This window comes from Gorilla gorilla, chromosome 10 (assembly GCF_029281585.2).
Source record: "Gorilla gorilla gorilla isolate KB3781 chromosome 10, NHGRI_mGorGor1-v2.1_pri, whole genome shotgun sequence".
Classification (NCBI taxonomy): domain Eukaryota; kingdom Metazoa; phylum Chordata; class Mammalia; order Primates; family Hominidae; genus Gorilla; species Gorilla gorilla.
Window position 1 is genome coordinate 49,154,225 of NC_073234.2, and position 24,264 is coordinate 49,178,488.

The 24,264-nt window shown below is 55.6% G+C and overlaps 1 protein-coding gene across 2 annotated transcripts; it reads left to right on the forward strand.

The window, feature by feature from the left end:
- Positions 1 to 24: 24 nt before the first annotated feature.
- KRT80 (keratin 80) lies at positions 25 to 23,086 on the forward strand. 2 transcript variants are annotated; one of them, XM_004053164.5, is made up of 9 exons: positions 25 to 481; positions 6,507 to 6,715; positions 11,131 to 11,191; positions 11,486 to 11,581; positions 18,312 to 18,476; positions 18,914 to 19,039; positions 19,660 to 19,880; positions 20,370 to 20,425; positions 20,561 to 23,053. In XM_004053164.5, the coding sequence occupies exons 1-9, from the start codon at positions 182 to 184 to the stop codon at positions 20,683 to 20,685; spliced, it is 1,359 nt and encodes a 452-aa protein (XP_004053212.2). In that variant the 5' UTR covers positions 25 to 181; the 3' UTR covers positions 20,686 to 23,053. The 2 variants fall into 2 exon arrangements, with proteins under 2 accessions (XP_004053212.2, XP_004053213.2); XM_004053165.5 differs by having other exon boundaries at positions 57 to 481; positions 20,526 to 23,086.
- The last annotated feature ends 1,178 nt before the right edge of the window (positions 23,087 to 24,264 follow it).

The following is a 24,264-nucleotide window of genomic DNA, read 5'->3' on the forward strand; positions in this document are numbered from 1 at the left end:
TTGGTCAGGCTGGGAGGCGTCCCGCCCTCCTGCAGCTAATGAGCACTGTGCAACAGGTGTCTGCTCCTCAGTCCCCAGCCTGCCCCAGCTGTGACCAGAGCAACCAGAGCCTGCCACCCGACGCAACCCCAGGCTCACTCGCTCACCCCCCCGGGCCCTCCTGCTTCCGGCCGGGGGCACCATGGCCTGCCGCTCCTGCGTGGTTGGCTTCAGCAGCCTCAGCAGCTGTGAGGTGACCCCGGTGGGCAGCCCCCGGCCTGGAACCTCAGGATGCGACAACTGCAGGGCCCCCGGGCCGGGCTTCAGCTCCCGCAGCCTCACAGGCTGCTGGTCGGCTGGCACCATCTCCAAGGTGACTGTGAACCCCGGCCTGCTGGTGCCCCTGGATGTCAAGTTGGACCCCACTGTTCAGCAGCTGAAGAACCAGGAGAAGGAGGAGATGAAGGCCCTCAATGATAAATTTGCCTCCCTAATTGGCAAGGTGAGCACAAGTAGGGGGGTCCCAAACATGAAGGGCTGCCAGGCCTGGGCCGGTAGCCGAGCTCTGTGTTTCCCTGAGCATTGATCACCGCGCCCCACCCCTGCACCCAGCCAATGGGCAGATGGCACTGCTAACCCGACAGGCTAGCTCTGAGCAGAGGCTGGGGGAGGGAAGTCCCTGATCCATCCTGGCATGTGGGGAGAAAGGGACCCCAGGATGGCCTTTGAGGGATGTGTTGATAATAACATGCTGCATGACCTGGGGTCACCCACCACCCAGGCAGGGACTGGGGAGGACCACCTAGTGTGGCCAGGGGTGCCTTCTCGCAGGAATGGCTGATGGAGGCATGCTCTGCGGTCCTACTCTGAGGCAAGTGGACAGGGGAGATGGCCTCCCAGGCACCACGCTCCTGTTTATCCCTCAAGCCTCTGGTCCCGCAGCATCTCTCTCAGCTGCCCCAGTCAGAAAAGCCAGCAGGGTGGAGGGTGAGTGTGGGGCTGCTGGAAGGAGGTTGCTGCCCAGACTGCTGCAAGTGAGGGTGCAGCTCAGGTGTCAGGAGATAGGAATGCAGGGGACGATGCCTCGAGTCAGAACAGGGAAGCCAGCTGGGCCTTCCTGCACCCTGCGCCCCTCCTGACTGCGGGAGGTGCATCCTCGGCATCACAACCACACTTCCTAGACTCCACTACCCACGGCCTGCAACAGGTCTGGGGCACTCGTGTCCCACCTCTGCTCCCAGGGCAAGGGAGCTCCCAAGGAAGTCCTATCCACTTCCCAAATCTGTTCTTTACTCATCTTCTCCAAGAAACTCCTCCTGACTCTGCACCCTCAAGAATAATCATGATAGTGCCAGCTGCCATTGGTTAATTGCTTACTATGTGCCAGGCACTGTGCTGATGCTTTTCATGTTTATCTGTATTTCTCTCAACAACCTTATGGGAGAAGACAATTTTATGTCCATTTCACAGATAAGGAAAACTGTACATTTCTGAACCTGCCAGTAAACCAGAGGTCCAGCCTTCAGCCCCTGGCTCAGTCCTTGTCTGCTCTTGGCCTCTAATTCTGTGTTCCTCTGCATGTTGCTGGTCTCCCCCATGAGGTGGGAGCTCACAGAGAGGGGCAGAGGGAAGAAAGTAACATGCATTGAGCATCTACTTATGCCTCGCCCTCTGGAGGAACATTGCAAATGCAATGAAATTCAAGCCACACGGCTACCCTGCAATGGCTGTTATTTTCCCAGCTGTGCAGATGAGGAAACTGAGGACCAGCAAGGCTAAGTGCCTTGCCCAAGATCACACAACCAGCAAATGGTAGTCTGGATTTGAACTCAGGTCTGTTGAGACACGAAGTCAGTGGTCTCTGTGGTGGGAATCTTTTCTTTCCTTCTTCCATTCATGTGCCTAGACCAGAGTTTCATCATCCACACCTGGGGTACCCCTGGGTACCCAGAGGGGAAGGACCACTGTCCACTGAGGCAGAGCATCCCTTCCCCCAGCCCTAACTGCACAGAGCCCTGCATTGCTGAGCTGGTTCTCCCTCTAAGAGCAGCCCAGCTGCCCTGGGGAGGCAGGTCCCTAAAGAGCCACCTCCTGACCAAACCCAGTTTAATCCCTTAGAAGGAATGCTTCACTGAGCTATGGAATCTGGCTCAGATGGGTGGTTTTCTCCCTCAAACGCCAGCACTGCTATCACCCTGTGCCCCTGCCATGGGGATGGGAGGATATAAGCACAGGGAAGAGGCCCTCAGCGTTGGGGTCCTGTGCCCAGAGACCAGGGCAATGCCCTTGAAGTTCTTTAGCAGAACTGGAGCCTCCCAACCCTTAGCCTTGACCTTGAGATGGGGTGCCCTTCAGGGTGGGACACAGGGAGCTGTGGGTACCGGCCGTTTGGGGGCCCTGGTTGCAGGGCCCCAAGGGGCCCCAGCTGACCCTTCAACTCTGCAAAGATCTGTTAGCCCCACCCTCCTTGCCTCCTTGTGGAGGCTGTGAGGGCCCAGATGAAAGCAGGCAGTGGTTAAGATGTGAAATCTGGAGCAGCATTGCGGGGTTTAAATCCCGGTCCACCACTGACCAGCTGTGTTGTCTCAGGCAGGTTATTTAACCTCTCTGTGCCTCAGCACACATTAGGTTAGCAGGCTCATTAGAATCAAATGGGAGAATTTTTGAAAAGCATTTAGAACATATCTGGTATATATTAGTATATTATAACTGTTAAATAAAAAATGAAATAAATGGGCCTGGCCCAGGGAGCAGCTAGAACCCAGTTAGCCCCTTCCAGGCAGGAGCCTGGAGAGCAGGTGGGGAGAGGCTCCCTGCTGGATAGAGGAGTGAAGGGACTCATGGGCAGGGGGTATGGCGCAGGGCTGTTGAGCAATTATGCACCCAGAGGAAGGCCCAGGGGTGAGACGCCATGACCAGTGGGTGGGGGCTCTGGGTAAAGAGAGGAGAGGGGTGGGGGCCCTCTGAGGAACTGAGAGGAACCAGGGAGCACTCAGGAGGAGCAGAGACTCTCAGGAGGTGGCAGAGGCCCTGGAACACTGTGGTTTCTTCCACTTGCTGGCTGCGTTTTCCTGGGCAAGTCATTTACCCTCTCTGCGCCCCAGATTCCACTGCTCTGCTCTGCTCTGCCAGTGGCCCTGAGCTCGTCCCGGTGGAAGGACTGGTAAGGCAACGGTCATGAGATGAAGGGGGATGAGGAGAAGCAGTAGCAGCAGGAGAGGCCAGGGGAGGCAGGGAGGGTGCAAGGCCGACCTCCAGCAGAGGCTGCTGGCTGGGCTTCTTGCCTTCAGGCACACACAGACAACAGAGGGGATGGAGAGAGAGGCAAGAGGCAGGACTGCCTGAGCTCATCCTGGGGAGGCTGTAGAGAGGGAACCGATGAGCAGTGGTAAAATGCCTGGAGACAGAGGGATGGAGACAGAGGGATGGAGACAATGTCTTCACCGAGGCCTGTGTGACCTCTGGAAGAGCTGAAGTCAGCCTTCCCCCTGCCTGTATGCAGAAAAGCACAAACCAGCCACTGCTCATGAGTCTTTGAAGCTCCCTGGCTAAAGCCAATGTCTGGCTGAAGGCCGGGGATTCAACAGCCCCCGCTAAGGAACACTACCTGTGTGGCCCAGAGGCACTCCCCTGTAAGACCTGCAGCCTCTGGGATGTCCGGCCTGTCTCCCTCCAGGAGTTCCAGTTTAGGCTGCTCGGTTTCCCCTACAAAACAACATGCCTCTCCCCTAACCTCAGCCCCAACCTGGCCCTACTTTTCAACTGGGCTTCAGTTTCCTCATCTGTAAAATGGAGAGGTCCCTGCTACAGCTGCTACTGTATGATCTAAGGGCAGAGGGCCAGGCAGAACAGAGAGGAGGAATCAGAGGTGAAGGCTTGGCAGTCTTCCTGGGTTGGAGGCAATTAACCTGGCACCTCTCAGGGCACCAGGATTATCAGCCCTCCCCAGGTCCTTGTTCTGAGAGGGAGGAGCCTTTCTGCAAGGAAGGTCCCAGGTGGGGGATGAATTTCCATCCCCGCACACTGTGACAACCAGAGACTCCCCCAAGGGCAGCAGAAAACAGGGGGCTGTCCCTGATCCCCTAAGACCACAAATGCCTTCTAGCTGGACTGGCCGGCCAAACGCACACCATGTCCCAGCGAGCTGGTGCTGAAGCATAGGGAATTGAGGTTAGACTGTAGGAAGAACTTCCTGGTATGAAGATTTCTCTGCTGCTCATGGGTGGAGGAAGGAGCCTCACATCTCTCCTCTCACTCCACCCTCAGTGTAAACATGGGGCTCCTGCTTGTCAAAACGGAGGCAAGGTGGGGTGAGCAGATACCTGCCCCCCCCAACGCTCCCTCTCACACTCACAAGGCAGGGCAGAAACCCTCTTGACCTCCATCCCTACTGAACCTGTTTGGCTGTGAGTACAGCAGAGAGCAGGATTAAGGTTGGCTTCAAGCAGAACCTACCAGTACAGATATGCAGGGGAATGGCAGCCCGCAAATACCGTCAAACGCCATCATCCAGTATTCCTGCTGGCGTTGTCTGCTGTGAATGTCGAAGGGTCGTCAGAGCACTTCGGGAAAAACAAGGACACCCTGAAGAAGCAGAGCAGAGAGAGAGGGGCCGGCCCCACCTGACCCTTCGGGAGCCCACGAAGGTGCAGAGAGGGCAGTGGCCATCAGACGGGGCTCTCTGGGAAGCTGGGCCACCAAGTTGCTTTGTGACCCTGGAGAAGTCACTTGACACCCCTGGCCTCCATTGCCTCCTCTGCAAATGAAGGGCCCAGCTCAGCTGATCCAAAAGGCTGCTGGCAGCTCTCGCAGGCTACGATTCTGGGAGCCTGGGCCAGCAGCACCGGCAGTGGTGGGAGAAGGCCCAGCTACTCACCTGTGACCATAGGGAGCATCACTGGGCTGGTTATCAAAACATCCTCATGACAAACAACCCACACTGACGGGAGCCAGGCCCCAGCCAGGCCCCAGCGAGGCCTCCAACCTCATGGCCTGCCCTCATGGCCTATCCCTGGCACCAAGGGAGGAGAGGCCCCAAGGGGGAGCAGATGGCTCCCAGTGTGATGGGGAAAGTGGTGGGTCAGGACAAATGAGAAACAGGTAAACTGGGGGCCTTTCAAGATATGAGTCATGGAGGGCTTCCTGCAGGAGGGAGCTGGAAGAACAAATGGGGAGGAGAGGAGGACCTGGTGATGGGAAGGAGAGTAGAGAGGACAGCCAGGGTGGGGAGGAGGGAGGCAGGGGGAGCCCCAAGCTGAGCTGGGCTGGACTGGGTAGAAGGAAGGAGAGGACTGTGCAGGACCCTGCCAGCAAGAGGCATATGGTAGGCAGAGTCTGAGAGGCGCAGCTGGGCTCAGAGCCCTCCCAGGGTTTCACCTCAAGGCAAAACTGTCCCTAACTGGAGGCAGAAGCCAGCCCATGAAGGGTAGCTGGGATCCCAGGGCCCACAGTGACCAGCAACACACAGGACGCATGTGTCATAGTGGTTAAAAGGTTCTAAACCCAAAGTTCCTGGATTCCAGGCCTGGCTCTGCCACTTGCTAATTTTGTGACCTTGGGCAAGTTCCATCACCTCTGGTTTCCTCATCTGTAAAATACAGCTTATAATAGTACCCACCCATGGGGGTGCTGCAGGGATTTCATGGGTCAAGCATGTAGAGCAAGGCCTGGCACACAGCAGGGGCCACATGAGCACCTGCTGTTGTCCTATCCCAAAGCACATCCCCAGGTGTCCCCACAGTCTCATGGGGAGAGTAGTGGCTCAGGACAAAGGAGGAGCAGCTAAACTGAAGGCCTCAGTGCTGGAGGGAAGAGGGGAGTCTTTCAACATGAGTCACAGAGAGCTTCCTGCAGGAGGGAGCTGGAAGAACAAATGGGGAGAGCAGAGGGCCTGGTGATGGGAAGGAGAGTAGAGAGGACCGGCAGGGTGGGGAGGAGGCAGGGAGAGCCCCAGGCTGAGCTCAGCTGGACAGGGTGGAGGAAAGGAGAGGACCGTGCAGGCGGGTGTTATCATTCCTAACTTCTAGCTGGGGAAACTGAGGTTCAGGGAGGCTCTGTCATTGAGAGGATGAGCACTTAAGGACAGTACTAACCAGGACCTACCCTGCTGAGTTTCCAGGACAAGATGGGACCACGCTTGTCGTGGTGGGAAGGGGGCAGATAGGCCTCTGACACCCCATGTTCCCTGGGGTCTCCCGCCCCAGCCCCAGGCAGGCACAGAGAGCCTGTCGCATGCTTGGCACTCTCACACCCTCTTACCCCCTTCCTCTGCCAGCCCTGCCCTGCCCTCGCCTGGAAACCTTTGCTAATTGGCTCCACCTTGCTCTGATCCTGTCCTTATCTCACCATCTTCAGTTTTAACAATCAGTCATTGGAGGTGCTTTCTGCTGAGTGAGGGCCCTGGGTGGTGTGCATAAATGAGCTGCCACTTCCCAGGGAGCCCTCCGTGGGCTCTTGCTGGTCAGCCCGGGGCCTCAGCTCCCGACTGGTCCACACCTGACCCATTCGCCGCCTTCCTGCTCTCCCAGGTGCAAGCCCTGGAACAGCGCAACCAGCTGCTGGAGACACGCTGGAGCTTCCTGCAGGGCCAGGACTCAGCCATCTTCGACCTCGGGCATCTCTATGAGGAATATCAGGGCCGGCTGCAGGAGGAACTGCGCAAAGTGAGCCAGGAGCGGGGGCAGCTGGAGGCCAACCTGCTGCAGGTGCTGGAGAAGGTCGAGGAGTTTCGAATCAGGTACGTAGAGCCCCATGAGAGCCATGAGCAAGGCCTGAGGGCTGGGACCAAGCTGTGCTCAGATGGGAGGCACTTAAGCCAGAGAAAGAGGAAAGATGTTCTGCAACATTTCTTTACCTGAGACATTTATTGAGGGACTGGTATGTGCCAGGCAGTATTCTAAATACTGAGGATATGGCTGTGAACCTACAGCCGCCCCCTCCCTAATAGCGACCCTTACAACAAAGTCAATCTTGTGCTGGCTCCCAGCTAAACCCTGTGCCTGCTGGCCCTTGGGCATCATCATAACCCGCACCCCCTGCCTTGAGCAGCCGTCCTCTTGTACCTATGGACACACTTGCTCTTGTCCACATGTTGCTGTGGCAATGGGAAATTACGTCACTAGCTAGAACAGATAGGTTTCTGTTTTAGATGTGGCTTTAGATTTTGATCTCGACTGGGTTGGAAAGGAGAGGAAAGCCACCAGGAAGCAGGAAGGGGATGGAAAGAACGGGTTTTATTTGAATAAAGAAGCAATGCATGCCAGACATCAAGGTAGACTTGGAAAGAGACAGATAAGGAAAACAGCCCCAGTATGCAAGGTGCCTTTACAACTTAGTGGGGCAGACAGACAGACAGACAGACAAACAGTTGCTGGGCAGTATATCCCAGCATTTATGGGCCCAGGCTTGGGCATTAGCCCAGAATGAGGTTTAATCTTCATCGTCACCCATCACTAGCTTTGTGACCTCCAGTAAGTGGCTTAATATCTGAACCTCACTTTCTTCCTGTGTGAAACGGGAATGATTATGGTTGATGCCAATCTAAAGTAGGTATCTAACCTGAGGAGGAAGTTGAGAGTGTGGCATGGTGACTGGCAGTTATAAATGGCAGCTTTTCTATCCCTAAAAGGCTGAAGTTCTCAGCACACAGCAGGTCTTTGACACAGGTTTGCTGAACTGAATTGGCCAGTCTAAAAGGGAAGGCTGGTCACTTGGGCTGCTTAAAGGAGAGGTGACCCTCTGTGGTCAGGTAGTGGGCAGGGCTTCAGGAACAAGGAGCCTGAGGCAGAGGAGAGTGGCTGTGCCCCTGCACCGACCTCCTTGGGTCTGGTCTCCTTGCAAGGAGGCCTCCAGCCAGCGTGAGGGGAGGACAGGGCAGGCTGAACCCCCGGTCTCCCCTCCTACAGTGCTGCAGCCCAGCCCCAAACCCTGCCAATCTGAGGTGAGACCCACAACCTCCAGAGCAGCCGTCCAGGCAGGCTGGAGAGTGGAGAGCACCTGTCCTGTCCAGGAGTCCAGAGACCTGGGCTGTGGCTGAGTTTACCCATCGCCTCTCCCCAGCCCTGCCCTCCCAGGCCTAGGGAAACACACAGGGCGTCTGACCGCCCCTCCAGAGAGACCCAGCTTCCTAGTACCTGACCATGACCGGGCAGTCGGGGCAGCTCACCAGAATCTGTGACCCACTTTCCTGATCCCTAGTAGATCTTTGGCCCTCAAAGGATCAGAGAATGCCAGAGCCAGAGGGAGCCCTGGATCCTCCTTTTACAGGGAAGGGAACAGGCCCCGAAAGGGCAGGGCTTGTCCTCAGTTACACAGCCTTGCATGCTAAGTCCCATCCCTAACCCCAGCCAGCCACTGGGTAAGGCTGCTCCCACGAGCTCCGCCAGATCACGTCCATGGAAGTACTTTGTAACTGGAAGTTCTATATACACACTACCTGTTGTTTTAATCTGGCTCAGCCCCCTCATTTGGCCTGCCGCCTGGTTTCTATCCGCCTGCTACCTGACTCTACTGCTTAGGCTGAGCCTCTCTTCCTCTCTCTGGGTAGGGAACCCACCTGAGTTGGAAAGGAGAGACTGGGCAAACAGCCTGGCTGGAGGGCTTCTCGGTCTTCAGGCCAGAGCCAGGGGAGCTACAGCCTGGCTGTGCAGAGCCTAGGGCCCCCAGGAGCCAGGAGACGCCAGGCCAAGCCCCAGTAGGGAAGGGCTGTGCCCTGTCTCTGCGGAGCCGGTGAGATCAGCCTCACTCCCAGAAATAAACAAGTTGGGGGAGGGGGATGGTGGTGCAGCTGTGACAAGCTAAAAAATGCCTGAGAACGGGTTTGGGAGCTGGTGGCTGACAGACTGGCAGAGGATTGGGAGTGGAATAGGGGACCTAAGCCTCTATGGGGATGGAGACTTCCGAAGGCTTTGAGGTAGCAGAAACCCCAAGGATCAGCAGTCTAGCCCTCTATTTACTAAGAACAAAGCAGAGGCCCAGCAAGGGGAAGCAACTTGCCCAAGGCCACACAGCAAGTGACTCAGGGATGCCACATACAGTTGTGCAAACTGTGCGCTGCACAAGCGTGCATGATTCAGGCGGTGGATAGGGACTGAAATCCAAACAAGCATCAGGCCATGCAGGGTACCAGGTCAAACAGCCCGTGAGGAAGGGGGCTTTTTTCTAATTGGCACAAAGGCTGGAGATGAAACAGTATTGGTCTTGAGGGGACTGGCCCCAGACTGGAACCCAGTGTCCAGCCGCAGCCCAGCATTCCCCTGTGTCCTCTCCCCTGGGGCTCAGGGCTTGCTCCCACCCCACCCACAAAGCACACCTAGAGGTCCAGGGTCAAGGCAGACCTGGCCTAGCCAGGATACCGTGAGGATGCCCCCTCCAGTCCCCTGACTCGTGGTGTCCTTCTCTGCCAGAGGGGGTTTCCCAGGGCAGCTGCCAGGCCAGCTATCTCCCTCAACTCACCCTATTTATGTTCCCCCAGGCAGGGTGAGTGGCAGAGAGGCACCTGGGCTGTGCCGAGAGGCTTCCTGAGGCCGAAGCAGAGGGGCTGAACCCCAGCAGGTGCTGTCCCCCGCTGCAAGCACTCTGTGAATTGCCCCCATTTAATCGTCACAGCATCACTATAATCGTGGCTGAGGCACACAGGAACTCACCCCAGGACACAGCTGGTTAGCAAGGAAGCCAGGATTTCAGCCCAAGTAGCCTGGCTCTGGTCCCCTTGCTTCATCAGCACACTCCAGGAGCCCCCAGTCCTTCCTTGAGCCTCCATTTCCTCATCTGTAAAATGAGACCAATGGGACTTCCCTAGCTGGGTGCTCGGAGGGCCACCAGAGAGAGTGCAGGTGAAGCACTCAGCACCTGTTATTCCCCACTCAAGTCCAATTTAGTTCTCTCTGGGGATGCCTAGACAGCAGAATGTTCTCCCCGGCCTGCTCCTCTGCCCCGCCCCCAGGACCTGTACCATCAAAGCCCCTAACAGACTCTTGGCAGCCAAGGCAGTGGCCAGGGAGGGTGTGGGCCCCTAGTACACTGAGACCAGAAACCCACGTGCCCTGCCATTGGGTCCATGCCCCTCAGCTCCTCAGGTGGGCTGGTGGGAAAGAAGAAGGCATGAGGGGCACCAGATATAGCCAGCTCAATGGGTGATGAGTGACGCAGCCCTGCTGGGAGGCCAGGGCCTGAGGTAGGCAGGCGGCTATAATTAGAGCCGCCAGTGATTCAGGCATTCCCCGAATAGGAGGGAAAAAAACAGAAGCTGCTGAATCCCCACAGCCACTGGGGACAGCGAGAAGTCTGGAGCCAGCAGACACCCACCCTGGGGCTAAGACAAACAAATGTCTTGACTGGAGGAAGAGGGTCGGGCCAGGGATCTGGGGGTCCTGTCCTCCCCACCCAATGGCGTCCTTGTTCCAAACCCAAGGTGGGAGCGAGTAAGAAGTCCAAACTGAGAAGAGCGTTATTGAGCTTTGTTGAGTATGGCCTATGCGGCCTGTAGCTGGCTGTCAACTGCGTCAGGGGTGGGTTTGTCAGCCCCCTGTACACGTGGGCATATGCCTACCCCTTAGAGGCAAGAAGCCAAGGGAGGAGGGGTGATGCAACTTGCCCAAAAACACACTGGGGGTCCATCTGACAGCAAAGTTCACACTCTTTCCAGCCTCCCTTTGGAGGGAATACAATGGGATGGTGTCCTACTGGCTCGCAAAGCAGAGGGGTGGTGGCTGGGGCTGCAGGGAAGGCATGGAGGTGGGAGAGGTGAGGTGTGAGCAAGATGCTCCCAGCGGACTTGAGTGAACCTGAGATTGTCAGGGAAGGAGGTCAGATAAAGATGAGGGGACAAAGTGCCAGGGTGAGGGGCTGCACAATCAGGGAGGCCTCCTGGAGGGGAGTGGGTGTGGAGCAGAGCCAGGAAAGGGCAGAAGCTGCTGGGAGAGGACTGTGTCATCAGGAGGGAGTGAGGAACGGGGAGCCAATGCCAGAAGGTCGGGGGGAGAGAGAGGATGTGTCATAGAAGATGCAAGAGGGAGAAGGATGGGCTGCTTTTCTTTAATTGGCAAAGAGACCCCAAGTGGGATAGCACAGGCCCTGAGCCCCAACCAAGGGGAGTTCACCAGGCCCAAGCCCCCACCACATCTAGCTGAGCAACCCCTCTCTCCCTCCCAGGTATGAGGATGAGATCTCCAAGCGCACAGACATGGAGTTCACCTTTGTTCAGCTGAAGAAGGTAGCCTGCCCAGCCTGCCCCAGGGGCTCCTTCCTCATGGGCCCTGGGCCCTCTTTCCCTCCAGATATCCTACTCTCCTTTATGCCCAATCAAAGCCCTCAGAGGCTTAAGTCCCAGGACCAATAGACAGACAGGGAGATACCCCCATCCCCATCCAGCTCCTTTTTCGAGGCTCTGAGCCAGATCTCCTCTGGAATCACCCCCACTCTCACCCAGGAGGCAGCCCCCCAGCCCACTCCTGCCCTGGGACCCTCCATTCCCTCTCCCACCACTCACCACTGCTCCCAACCCCAGGACCTGGATGCAGAGTGTCTTCGTCGGACTGAACTGGAAACCAAGTTAAAAAGCCTGGAGAGCTTCGTGGAGTTGATGAAAACCATCTATGAGCAGGTGAGTAAGATGGGGCCAGTGTCTTGCCAAGCCCAGAGCTGGCTGGTCCATGGGTAAAGGGCACAGGGGAAGAACAGCCATCCAGTGGGGCATGGAACCTCCAACAGTCACTTACAATTTCCAGCCCCAGAATAATAATTTCCTAAACCCCTTCCTGTGATGGTGTCAATAACCCTGCATGACCCCTGGACATTCATCTCATGGAACATGGGCTGGTTCCCCAAAGGCCACTCTTTCTGGAAGAACTATACCTTTGTGTGCTAGAGTACTGAGGGCATGCTGGGGACCAGGTGCCTCAGACAAGGGTCAGGAGGCTGGCCTCAGTGGCATGGAACCCAGGGGTCTGGAACGAGCATTCTGATTGAACTGATCTCTCCCTAATTCCTGCAGCCTAAACCACAGCACCCACAGTGCTAGTTCTGATAGGCCTGCCTTTCCCTCTTCCCCATTTTTGGCAAAGACAGAGGAAACATTCGCATTTGTTTCCTAAGTCCTCAGTGGGGCCTAGTGTACAAGGGCCCATAACAGCATAGCATGCATCAACACAGCCATTAGATGGGCACGGCCGCTGGCTTCTGGACACCACTCCTCCATGCCAGCTGCTGACTCCTAGGCATCCTTCAGGATATGTGTCCTCCTCTCCACACTGCTTCTTTCAAGGGTGAGGAGGTTCAGGGGTGACACTCCTGAGCTAAAGTCCCTTCCACAGAGGTCTGCAGTTCAGCTAGGAGCAGGCAGCACCACTGTTGGAGATAACAGGGCTTGCCCGCCTAAGTGCTGCACACTGCTGGTGCCAAGCTATGGCAGTGCAGCCAAGGTCAAGGCTGAGATCAAAGTCACCACCACAACTTACAGATTCTGCTAAAATGGCCCTATGATCTGCTGACCACAGCTTCATGGCTGCATCCTGTGGAAAGGAAGACCGGGCCTCATGACCCTGTCATGGGCCACAGTCCTTTCCAGCAGTCCCAGCTGCAAGCTGGGGCCTCCGTGGAACTGAGTCTTGTTTGTGGCCACGAGATGTAGCATAGCAGAGAGAACAGCAAACCCTTGGGAGCAGCAGGAAGGCAGCCCTCCCAGGCAGTCCGCTCTCCCCACAGCCCTGAAAAGCTTCCTGGCCCTAGCAAATCCCCCCACAGCCAGGCCAAATGCTATGGGGCTGACCAGGGCACCATGCCCACTGGCTGGGTGGGAACTGGGCTAGGGGCTTCTCTGCCCAAACTCACTGTGGGCTGGTGCAGCCCAGGCTGGCATCAGCAGGGCCATCTCCTGTCTCCACTGGGCTGGATCTCTGCCACCCATAGGCCTCCACCCACTCATACTGCCTCTGAGAGGCTGAGTCCATGGGTGAGTGCAGATTCTGCCGAGCCTAGGTGGAGTGCAGACTCTGAAAACCGAGCCCAGTGTTTCTCTACCTGCTCACTGATGTCTCAGCAAGCTCAGAGCTCAAGCTCTAAGCCAGGATGCAGGCCCTGCAGCTGTAGGGACATAACTGGAAGAAGGCTGGGCATAACCAGTGATATTCCTGAGCACCCCACAAGACTTCTTGGCCCCTGCCCCAGTAGCCAGGCCTGTGGGTTCCCTTTGGATTTTGCAGTCCTTGGGCCCCAATCCCAACTTGGCCTTGTTTTTTTTTTTTTACTATTTCTGTAACTTTAGGCAAGTTTTTTCTCTTCTCTGTGCCTTAGTGTCCTTATCTGTAGCATGGAGAGAGTAACAGGACCAGCCTCATAGGGCTGTGAGGAGGACTCAGCCCATTCATTCATTTAACAAATGTTTATTGCATGCCTACTAAGTGCCAGGCACTGATACCACAGCCTGGGCAAGGTCCCTTCTCTCAAGGAGGGCATGACTTAGCTGAGACAAGTCATAAGCAAGTCAGCAAATATCTGGACAAGATCGCTTCGCAGGGTGACAGATTCTGGGATGCAAAGAAACCGGGTGCTGCGCTGGAGCCGGAAGGAGGGAAGAGCCTCAGAGCCCATGCGCGGGGCCTCTCACAGGCGGTACCCTCCCTAAGAGTGGCAGAGATCCAGCCCAGTGGAGACTGGAGATGGCACAGAATTGCTATGCAAAGCCCCTAAGGCAGGAGGGGAGCCTGGCGATTAAAGAAAAAGAAAGAAGTCTCTGGTCAGAGCACACGGGGCAGGGTGGGAGCTTTGGGTCAGAGAGCGCCTCACAGGGTTGTCTCACGACTTGGACCTCATTCTGAGTGTGACAGGCAGCCTTCGGTGGGCACTGGGGCGGGGCGGCACACAGCGGGTTTCAGGTGTGGTTGTGCTATCCTGAGCCTGCTGTGGAGAAGGGCTTGCGGTGGAGGCAGTAGGGGCCAGGGAACCACAGCAGTTATTATGACTTTTGAAAGCAGCAAGATGGGGTTGAAATTGGAGGTTTGCCTTTCTCTCCATACACTGCTGCAGGCTAAGAGGGCAATGCTGACTCTTTGCCAAAAATATTCCCCACACCAGAGGGTGTCTTAAGTCAGTGCCATCTGATAGAAATACAATGTGAACTGCATATGTAATTTTAAGTTTTCTAGTTGCCACATTTTAAAATAACAGAAAAAATAATTTTAATAATATATTTTATTTAGCCCAATATATCAAAAATATAATTATTTTGACATCTACCTCATTGGACAGAGCAGCTCTGAGTAAAGACTGTGCCAGCCACGCCTGCCTCAGGTGGAAGAAAAACCTGGCAGAACACGAGTGGCCCAGGAGGCCCCGATACTCTAGTTTCAGCTTTGGAGCAGACACCAGATCAGAAATATAAGCCCACCCCTGTGTCCCAGAAAACAGCCCTCTCGTCTCTCCAAAACATGTGTGTGTGTACATACGCACACATGCACACACACACACACGGCCAAGATACATTCTGAAAAGCCCTTCCAAGCCAACTGAGCAGGAGCTCATGGCCATGATCTGCTCAGGCCTCATCTACTGCAAACCCTCTGCCTCTCTCCCCTGGGGGCACAGGCTGGAAGGGTCCCCCACAGTTTCTGAGACACAGTCCAGCTCCCAAGTGTGTTTGGGGCCTGGCTGCATCCAGTCGGAATGCCACCTACCCTACCCCCTACACTCTGGCTCCAGGGAAATTAGCTGTGGAATCTGCTGACAACCCCCTGCAGCCAGGCACACCTCGAGGGAGGCCCATCCCTGCAGAGAAAAGCCAGTGCTGCCTAAACTTTTGCATGGAGGCTGCCCCAAGAATAGGCTGCTCTGCCCCTGAACACTTTGTCCCGGCTTTATCACTGTTACCAATTACCATAATAGAGAATCCTTAACTACTGTTTAGTGAGCACCTAATATACTCCAGACACTGTGCTAAGTGTTTTCCGGACTTAATCTCAGTTAATCCTCACGACAACTCTATGAAGTAGGGATAATGATTAAGAGAGCACAGATTTTGAACAGCTTGGATTTGAATCCTGGCTCAGTAACTGTGGGAACTGGAGCAGGCTATTTTATCTCTATATGCCTCAATTTCCCCATCTATAAAATGGGGACAATAATAGCATCTACCTCACTGGGCTGTTGTGAGGATTTGTTTTCTTAACATATCCTAAAATACTTAGAACAGTAACTGACACGTGGTAAGCATTCAACAAACATTATCTGTTTTCAGCTCTATAATTAGATCCATTTTACAGATGAGAAAACCAAGGCTTAGACACATTTAAAAACTTGACCAGGGTTACTCAACTAATAAGAAGTGATTGGCCGGGCACAGTGGCTCACGCCTGTAATCCCAACACTTTGGGAGGCCGAAGCGGGCGGATAACCTGAGGTCAGGAGTTCGAGACCAGCATGACCAACATGGTAAAACCCCATCTCTACTAAAAATACAAAATTAGCTGGGTGAGGTGGCGCATGCCTGTAATCCCAGCTACTTGGGAGGCTGAGGCTGGAGAATTGCTTGAACCCGGGAGGCACAGGTTGCAGCGAGCCAAGATTGCGCCACCACACTCCAACCTGGGCAACAAGAGTGAAACTCCATCTCAAAAAAAAAAAAAAGAAGAAGAAGAAGTGATGGTATTCAGTGTCCAGAGCCATTAGCGCTATATTTTACTCTCCAACACTGTTACCCCATAAGAGTCACGATCTACCCTGACGTGGGGAACACAGTGATGGTGCTCACACGCACAGCAGCCTCCTAAGGGAAACCCTAAACTGTATTTCGGCTTAATTCTTAACCATTTGGAGGCTCACGTGCTCTCCAGGGGGCCCATCCCATGGGGTACCTCCACACCACACAAGCCCGAATTGTCATACTCTCTGCAGCCCGGCAGGGGCCTGCATGTCTGAACAGGTCTGCGGATGTTCTGAACGCTCCATTTCCTGCTTTTGTTTACCAAGCTCCTGCTTAGCCTGCCTCTTTCCAGAAAATGTCTGGCCAGTCTTTTCACCCTGACTGGGAAGTCCTGCTATAGTGCGTCCTCACAGTGCGCTGGCCTTTCCTGGGGCCATAACGAATGCCAAGTTAGGCCCTCGTGTAGAAGCACACTGGAGGGCTCTGAGGCTCCCCACACCCACTGATGCCCACAATGTGTCAACCAAAACAGCCTCAAAGCTGCAGCTCTGAAACTGTCCCCAGCCAAGCCCCAGCCAGGGTGCTGGTGCCACATGGGAAATGTCGGCTAGTGACTGGGGCAGCAGAGGTGGGGCTGTGGTAACAATCAATCTTATTCTGGCACGGGTTGGGCCATCAGCCTGCTTTTGCCCAGAGATTCTGTTTTCATTTGAAGATCAACCAAAACCCCCAGCAGGAGACACCCAAGGGCAGCTGGCCACTGAGTTCAGGGTCCTGCCAGCTCCAGGGCAGAGACAGGCTGTCCCCCAGAGGGGCTTCCGAATGCCCGCCACTACGCACCATCCTTGTCACCAGGAGGTGCTGGTGGGCAGAGTCAGTTCCCGGACAGGCTGCCCACACGGCCCTAGCTGGCCCCTCATCCCTGTCGTCTACAGCTCAGAAGTCCAGCCTCCGCCTGAGACAGAAACCAGAGGCCTCAGCACAAACTCTCCAAGCAGAAAGAGAGAAGAGGATCAGGAGGGGGCCCAGAGTCGGGAACCAGGGTCAGAACATAGTCAGGAACTAAAAAGCTGAGCCTGGATCCCAGCAGGCATCCGGGTGCACCGGCCAGTTTTCAGAAAATATTGAGGCTGGAAGAAGCACGTTGAACATTGGCACAGGGTACAACAATCAAACCCAGCTGTGGGGACTCTGCAAGGCAGACAGCCAGTGTGTTCAATAAGAACAATGGCAAAGAACAAAAAAGAGAGAAATGGAGATTACAGGAGACCTACAGACATACAGACCAACTGCAGTATACTGGCCTTGTTTGGATCCTGATTCAGACAAACACGTTTAAAAAATGATGAGGCGGTCAGCAAAATGGGAATGCGGACTGAAATTTGATGATTGAAATAGGGGTCAGGGTGGACTGTGAATGCCAGAAGGAGCGTGATGTGTCTGCACCCAACACCCACCTCCTGCCTGGCCCCCTCCCTGCCACCGACTCACTCGGTGCAATTCTCAGTCGACTCGCCTTGCTCCTCCTTCCCACAGGAGGCCCTACCCTTTTCAGCATCTCCAGGATAAGCAGCCCAGGGCCCTTTGCAACCTCTAGAGATCCCTGGTCCCACCTGCCTCCCTACACACCCCTGAGCATTCTGGCTAGAAAGCTGCGAGGCTGTGAGCAGGAAAGAAAGCTGGTCTGGGGCCAGAAAGACAATGAAGAAGGTGTCAGCCCCTTGTCTCCATCCGCTAAGGGAGCGTCACAGCAGCAGCAGCAGGGGCTCTGGGGCCCACCCTGCCACTCACCGCTGTCTCCACAACATCTTTATGCCTGTTTCCTCCTCTGGGGCTGCAGCAGTGCCAGCCTGGTGAAGATGTGTGGAAAACGCTCAGCGCACAGTCCAGCCTGCAGGGAATTCCTCAGGGAATGGTGGGTTTTACCATTTCCAGAAGTCTCCAGGGATAGGAGGAGACGGTGAAAATATTGTGGTTGTCCAGGCAATGTCCCTTGGCTAGAGAGGGAGCGGGCGCTGAGTCTCCAGGGGGACCCTGAAGTCAGAGTGCCGGAGGCTGAGCCCAGGCCCCTCACAGGCTGTTGGCTTTCAGTGGGGCCGGGAAAGGGGAGTACAGGTTTGTCAGCCTCCAGCCCACTCCACCCTGGTCACTCCCTGGCTTCCCTCCCAACATTTACCAAATGAACTGAGGCACTCCTTTCCCAGACGTGGGGGCTCAGAGATGAACACAGCTCTGCCAGGCCCACAAGGAGCTGCTCGTCCAGTGGGAGAGGCAGAGCTGTACCCCACAGCACAGGAGTAATGAAACAGTAAACAGAGGGGCCCAACTCACAGCCCCAGAGCCTGACTTCTCTGGCCCTTTCCCATCAGCCAGGAGTAGGCCATCCCTCCCAGGAGAGGGCAACAGTGCAGGCAGTGGGGAAGCTTGCAGGTAGCCTTTAAAACCAACAGTCCCAGCCTGCCCTCCACTCAGATAGGGGGACCGTGGGTGGGTAAGCAGTGGGCAGTGAGCTGCCTTCCGAGAGTCCTGGCTGGGGAGACGTGGCAGGGAGGCATTCAGCCTTCCATCATCTCTCCAGAGGGACAGGAAGGGAGCAGCTCCACTCTCCGCTCACCCTGGGGACAAAGGGACTGTGTGGGGCTCAGGGTCCTTGTGCCCTCCCCACCAGCCCTGAGCCCCCACATCTGTGCCCGGTCAGGAGCTGAAGGACCTGGCAGCACAGGTGAAGGATGTGTCGGTGACTGTCGGCATGGACAGCCACTGCCACATCGACCTGAGCGGCATCGTGGAGGAGGTGAAGGCCCAGTATGACGCCGTCGCGGCTCGCAGCCTGGAGGAGGCCGAGGCATACTCTCGGAGCCAGGTGGGGCTGACCACACAGGGCAGGAGAAGCAGCCTGGACAGTTCTCTGGGTGGCAGGAAGGGCTGGACTGGTGATGGCTGAGGTTGCCTGCAGCTCTCTGTCCTGAAAGTCTATGAGAGAGGAATGGAGAAGCACAGGGACGGGGCGGGCGGCGGGAGACCACAGAAGCTGGTCTGTGCCCTCCAGGAGTTCAAGGTGGTGCTGTTATCAGCAATGCTAGGCCAGATGTGGGCATGGCCCATGGGGCTCAGCTAGGGCAGCCAGGAGGAGGCCACGCAGAAAGGGAGGTGGAAGGGGGAGCAGAGGGAGCCCGGCATGGCGTGGTGGGCTGCAGAGTTGGAGATGGGACTGGGGGATGCAAGAAAAAGCAGAGGCGGGTAACAAGTGCTGGGAGCGGCACTGAGCTGCCCCTCACTGAGACCTCCACGTACCTCCAGCTGGAGGAGCAGGCCGCCCGCTCGGCTGAGTATGGGAGCAGCCTCCAGAGCAGCCGCAGCGAGATCACGGACCTCAATGTGCGCATCCAGAAGCTGCGGTCCCAGATCCTCTCTGTCAAGAGCCATGTGAGTATCTGGGGGACGCGCCTGGGGGCGGGGAGGAGAGCAGGGAGACACACAGTCATGTGTGCTGAATACAGGCAAGACATGACTGAGTGACCCTGGGTGGGTCGCTTAGCGCCTCTGTGCCTCAGTTTCCTAATCTGTCAAATGGGATAATAGCACAGCCTCCTAAAGTAGTTATGAGGCTCTCTGCATACAAAAATACTCTGTAATCTGGTCAAGGCTGCTGGAATGTTAGAAAGCCCCCACACTACACACACCCAGAGCCCACTGCCTCCCTCCTGGGATCCCCCCACCAACTACACAGAGAGGAGGGAGAAGAGGCCTAAGTCCCAGCTTCCAGCCAGGACAAACCTTCAGGGCAGGTGCTGCCCCATAAGGACAGCCAGGACAGGCTCCTTTAGTGGCTTGCGGTACTCTCCTCTGGCCTTGGGAAGGTGCCTCTTCAGGTCTAACTGAACTCCCTCTTGCTGCATGGCAACCAGTTACCACACCCAGAAATGCCATTGCTCAGCCCTCCCTCCCCACACCTACCCCCACCAAGGACAGAGACAACTCCTGGCCCTGGCCCGCTCCTCCTTCCCCTGCTCACAGGCCCTTTCACTCTGTCCTCCTGGCTGCAGTGCCTGAAACTGGAGGAGAACATCAAGACAGCTGAGGAGCAGGGTGAGCTGACCTTCCAAGATGCCAAGACCAAGCTGGCCCAGCTGGAGGCCGCCCTGCAGCAGGCCAAGCAGGACATGGCGCGGCAGCTGCGCAAGTACCAGGAGCTGATGAACGTCAAGCTGGCCCTGGACATCGAGATCGCCACCTACAGGAAGCTGGTGGAGGGCGAGGAGGGCAGGTGAGAGCCAGGGCTGGTGAGGAAGGGCTGCAGGGGAAGGAGGGCTGGAGGCCCAGGCCTACACAAAGTCAGTTCTCCTTTCCAATATGATACAGTGAGCCTGCCAGGCCTGGGTTTAAGTCTTGGCTCAGTCACTTACAAACTGGGACCTTGGCCCAGTTCATTTCATCCTGTTTCCCCATCTGGAAAGTGGGCTGATCATAAACATGGTTCACCTGTGGCAGGGATGATTCATGTGATTATGCCTGCAAATGCCTGTCAAAACTCAGTGCTCAGTGCTATTAGCCATTTATGCCATGGAGATGGGACAGAGGCCCAGGAAGGACAAGCTGGCTAGCCAGGGCCACACAACAGGGCAACCCCAGGGCTGGGAGTGACCACCAAGAAGTACCCTCCACTTGCCAGCCCCCAGGGGAGTTTAAGCCACAGGCTCTCTTCACATCCCATCATATCCCTCTCCCACCCCCCACCCCCGTCCCCCACCCCCAGGATGGACTCGCCCTCAGCCACTGTGGTCAGCGCTGTGCAGTCCAGGTGCAAAACCGGTGAGTCCTCTTGCCCCGAGAACCCATGGTGGGGTGAGGGTGAGGGTGAAGGGGATCATGATCCTAAAGGCATCATTTTAAGTGGCTCCCAAACCTCCAGCCCCTTCCCTCCCCTACCCCTTATGTTCCCTGTAGCTGCCTCCAGGTCAGGCCTCTCCAAGGCCCCCTCCCGAAAGAAGAAGGGCAGCAAAGGCCCCGTGATCAAAATCACAGAAATGTCAGAGAAGTACTTCTCGCAGGAGTCAGAGGTCTCAGAGTAAGGCGGCTGGACCCCAGGAACCCCAGGGCACTCCACTGCAGCAGGAGGGACTTAAGCTAGACTCAAGAAAGCAGCTTGGAGCCTCTAGGTTGAGAAGAGAGGCAAAACCTGATATTGAACTGAGAGGGGGGTTCAAAACTGACTGCTGTTTTGTGGGCTGCCAGGGTGGGAGAGGAGCATCACCAGCTGCTCAGAGCCACTCCGCTCCATATCAGTATCTCACAGTCCCATCCTTCCAACCTTCTGGCCAGAGGTTTTCCTGATGGGTGAGCCGGAATTAGGGGTCAGTTTTGTCTCCACCTCCTCGCTCCTCTGAGGCTCCTCCTCCAGCATCAGGCTCTGCCAAGGCCCTTCTGACTCTTGCCCAATCCTTGACCTTGACTTCTATCTCAAGCCTTGCCTTGCCTCTGCCTCGGAACTGAGACTGGGACTGGCTCATCCAACTATGTGCGGGAGCCGAGGAGGACGGTGTGGGCCCTGTCCTGTATCTGGAATTCCTGGGAAGGCTGGCTGCTGAAGACCCTCTTGGCTTTCCCGTGCTCTTTGGGCTCCCCAGAGACCTGACAGTATTAGGGAGTGAAGGGAGGAGGGGCCCTGGCTGTTTGGGACCTAAGCCTAGGCCCCAGAGATCAGCCCAAATACCCGCATCCCTTCCTCCTCCCGTGGGTCCCTCCCAGTAGGCCATAGTCAGAACTGGACGGGCTGCCCCCAGCCAGCTCCCAGCAGCTTCTCCGGAAGTTGTTCTTGCCATAATCAACTCCCTGGGAGTGGAAGCCAGATGGCAGCTTGAGATGGGGCAGGAGCATTAGATCTTCCTTTTACCTCCCTGCCATGCTGGGGTCCTACCCAGCCTGGATCTGAGCTCTTTGCCCCCAGCCCGGGTTGTTCCCAGCCTGAACACTGGGCTTTGGTGCACCAGGCCCTGGAGACCCCTGGTCCCACCCCTGCCATGAAGCCCCAGGCCCACTTCCCAAGAATTTCACTTCTCAGGGCCTCTGTTCTCTCCATTGGGCCAAATAGCCTGGCCCTCCCCTCCTTGGCATTCATGGGGGAGCCCAGGAACCCCCCACACCTATGGGGTTAGAGCTCCTCCTTTCTTCTCACTCCTTCCCCTTCCTCCCTCCATGCCCACTCCCCCTGCCTCCAGCAGGCCAGGAAGAAGGCACAGTCCAGGCAAGTCTGGGAGCTTCCAGTCCCTTGAGGTCCAGCTGTGGGGCCCAAATGACAGCCTTACAAGGGTTCTACCAGAAAGGAAAATTCCACATCCCACCAGAAGACAGGGGTGTTGGCAGGCATATTCCTATCTCCTCCTCTTGGCTCTCAATGCTGAGGCTTGCAGAGGCATCCCAGCGGCACCAGCCTCCCACTGCACAGCTTCCTTCCCTCCTTCACTCTCCTCTCCCCTCCCTGCCCCTTGCCTCACCTCCTCTTCTAGACTGCATTAGATTCATTCATCTCATTTTCCAGGACATGCTGGCCAGAGGTCTGGGCCCATCCCAGGCCTCAAGGCCCTCCAGGCCTGTGGGGAGCACTGAAGGGTTACTGACTCTCTGGCCATGGGAACTCAGACATTCTCATCCCCAAAGTCCCAAAAGAGGGTGCTGATTGGTGCTTTTCCTCAGGCTCTTCATTGGTTTCCAAGGGAGCAAATCCTCAGTGGGGATACAAGACATGTAAAGTATATATTATTTTTTCATAACTTATGTGGCTTTTAACTTATTGCTTCCCTTCCTGTTTCTGCATGATCAGTCTGTATGAACTATCTGGAAAGATAACACATACTCCAGCCACCTCACCTGATTGGCTATCTTGGGGCCATGTCCCCTTCTTGCTGCCACAGGATGAATAAAGTGTTGAGATTTGTCTATGGAGAAAGCTGTGTGTCTGTTTTTATCTCCCCTCTCAGGACCAGTCAGCCACTGGTCAATCAGGCTGACCATGGAACATTAGGAATTCTCCAATTAAGGGAGAAAAAGTCCAGGGACTTAGTTATATCTTCAGACCAGTGCAGCTGGGACACACAAAGTTCTCCTGTCTCACCATCTGATATGGTTTGGATGCTCGTCCCCTCCAAATCTCATGTTGAAATGTAATTCCCAGTGTTGGAAGTGGAGCCTGGTGGGAAGTATTTGGATCATGAGAGAGGATCCTTCATGAATGGCTCAGCACCATCTCCTTGGTGATGAGTGAGTTCTCACTCAATTCATGTAGATGTGGTTGTTTAAAAGAGTCTGAGACCTCTCCCCTCTTTCTCGCCATGTGATATGCCTGCTCCCCCCTCACCTTCCGCCTTTACTGTAAGCTTCCTGAGGCCCTCACCAGAAGCTGAGCAAATGTTGGTGCCATGCCAGTACAGCCTGCAGAATTGTGAGCCAAAATAAATGTCTTTTCTTTATAAATTACCGAGTCTCAGGGATTTCTTTCTTTTGTGTGTGTGTGTGTGTGTGTGTGTGTCTGTGTGTGTATGTGTGAGACAGAATCTTGCTCTGTCATCCAGGCTGGAGTGCAGTGGCTGGATCTCGGCTCACTGCAACCTCCGCCTCCTGGGTTCAGGCAATTTTCCTGCCTCAGCTCCTGAGTAGCTGGGATTACAGGCACCCACCACCATCCCCGGCTAATTTTTTGTATTTTTAGTAGAGATGGGGTTTCACCATGTTGGTCAGGCTGGTCTCGAACTCCTGACCTCAAGTAATCCGCCCGCCTAGGCCTCCCAAAGTACTGGGATTACAGGTGTGAGCCACAGCGCCCAGCCAGGGATTTCTTTATAGTGTGTTTAAGTGTGTTTAAGAACACAGTATAAGCACAGCCAGGCCCCTGGGCTGACTAATACACTGTGCTGCACTGAGACTGCACCAGCGTTGACCTATGTTCCCAGCACCTCCTGACATATCCAGGCACCACACAGGCTGCTTTAGCCAGCACACATGCTGAGGATTCCCCAGTGGTGGCAGGGTTTCTTCTTAAGCACTTCTGCCCTACTGGGAATTGACACAGCCCAGAATGTATTCTGATGGGTACGGGCCCAATCCTGCCAAATCAAATCCCAAGTCAACGCATAAGGATTGAGGACCTTCTCCAAGCCCAGCCTTGTGCTAAGACTCCTCCAAGACAGGGGTCCACCCCTCCATCGCAAGTAGTTCACAGTCAGGCTGAGAGATGAGATATCCACCCAAGGTAGCCACCCTGGACTTCGTCACCACGTGCAGAAGTGGGTGCTATAAAGGTCAGGGAAGAGAAGGGCTTGTGGAGGGAATCAGAACAGGCTGCTTAGAAGAAGGGGGACTTTAAGTGAACACAAAGGATCTCAGTTAGGAGACAGACCAAAGGAGGAACAGGTGTCTCAAAGCAAAGGAATAGCGGGAAGGGATGTGGCAGCATTTGTGTCCTGGCCCACCCACTCACCAGCAAGGAGACTTCAGGCAAATAGAGCATCGCTTTCCTCCTCTGTAAAATGGGGCACACCTCTTCCCTACTTAACTCACAGGGTGCTTGGGCATTTGATGAGGTAGCTATGTTTATTCATTTCAGGAAAGCCACATCTCTTGCTTCCGGCACTCTGAACTATAATAGCTCAACAATT

Coding starts and splice junctions, on each gene's coding strand:
- KRT80 (XM_004053164.5), top strand. CDS start 182: ATGGCCTGCCGCTCCTGCGTGGTTGGCTTCAGCAGCCTCAGCAGCTGT. Junction 482..6,506: donor TTGCCTCCCTAATTGGCAAG/GTGAGCACAAGT, acceptor CTGCTCTCCCAG/GTGCAAGCCCTGGAACAGCG. Junction 6,716..11,130: donor GTCGAGGAGTTTCGAATCAG/GTACGTAGAGCC, acceptor TCTCCCTCCCAG/GTATGAGGATGAGATCTCCA.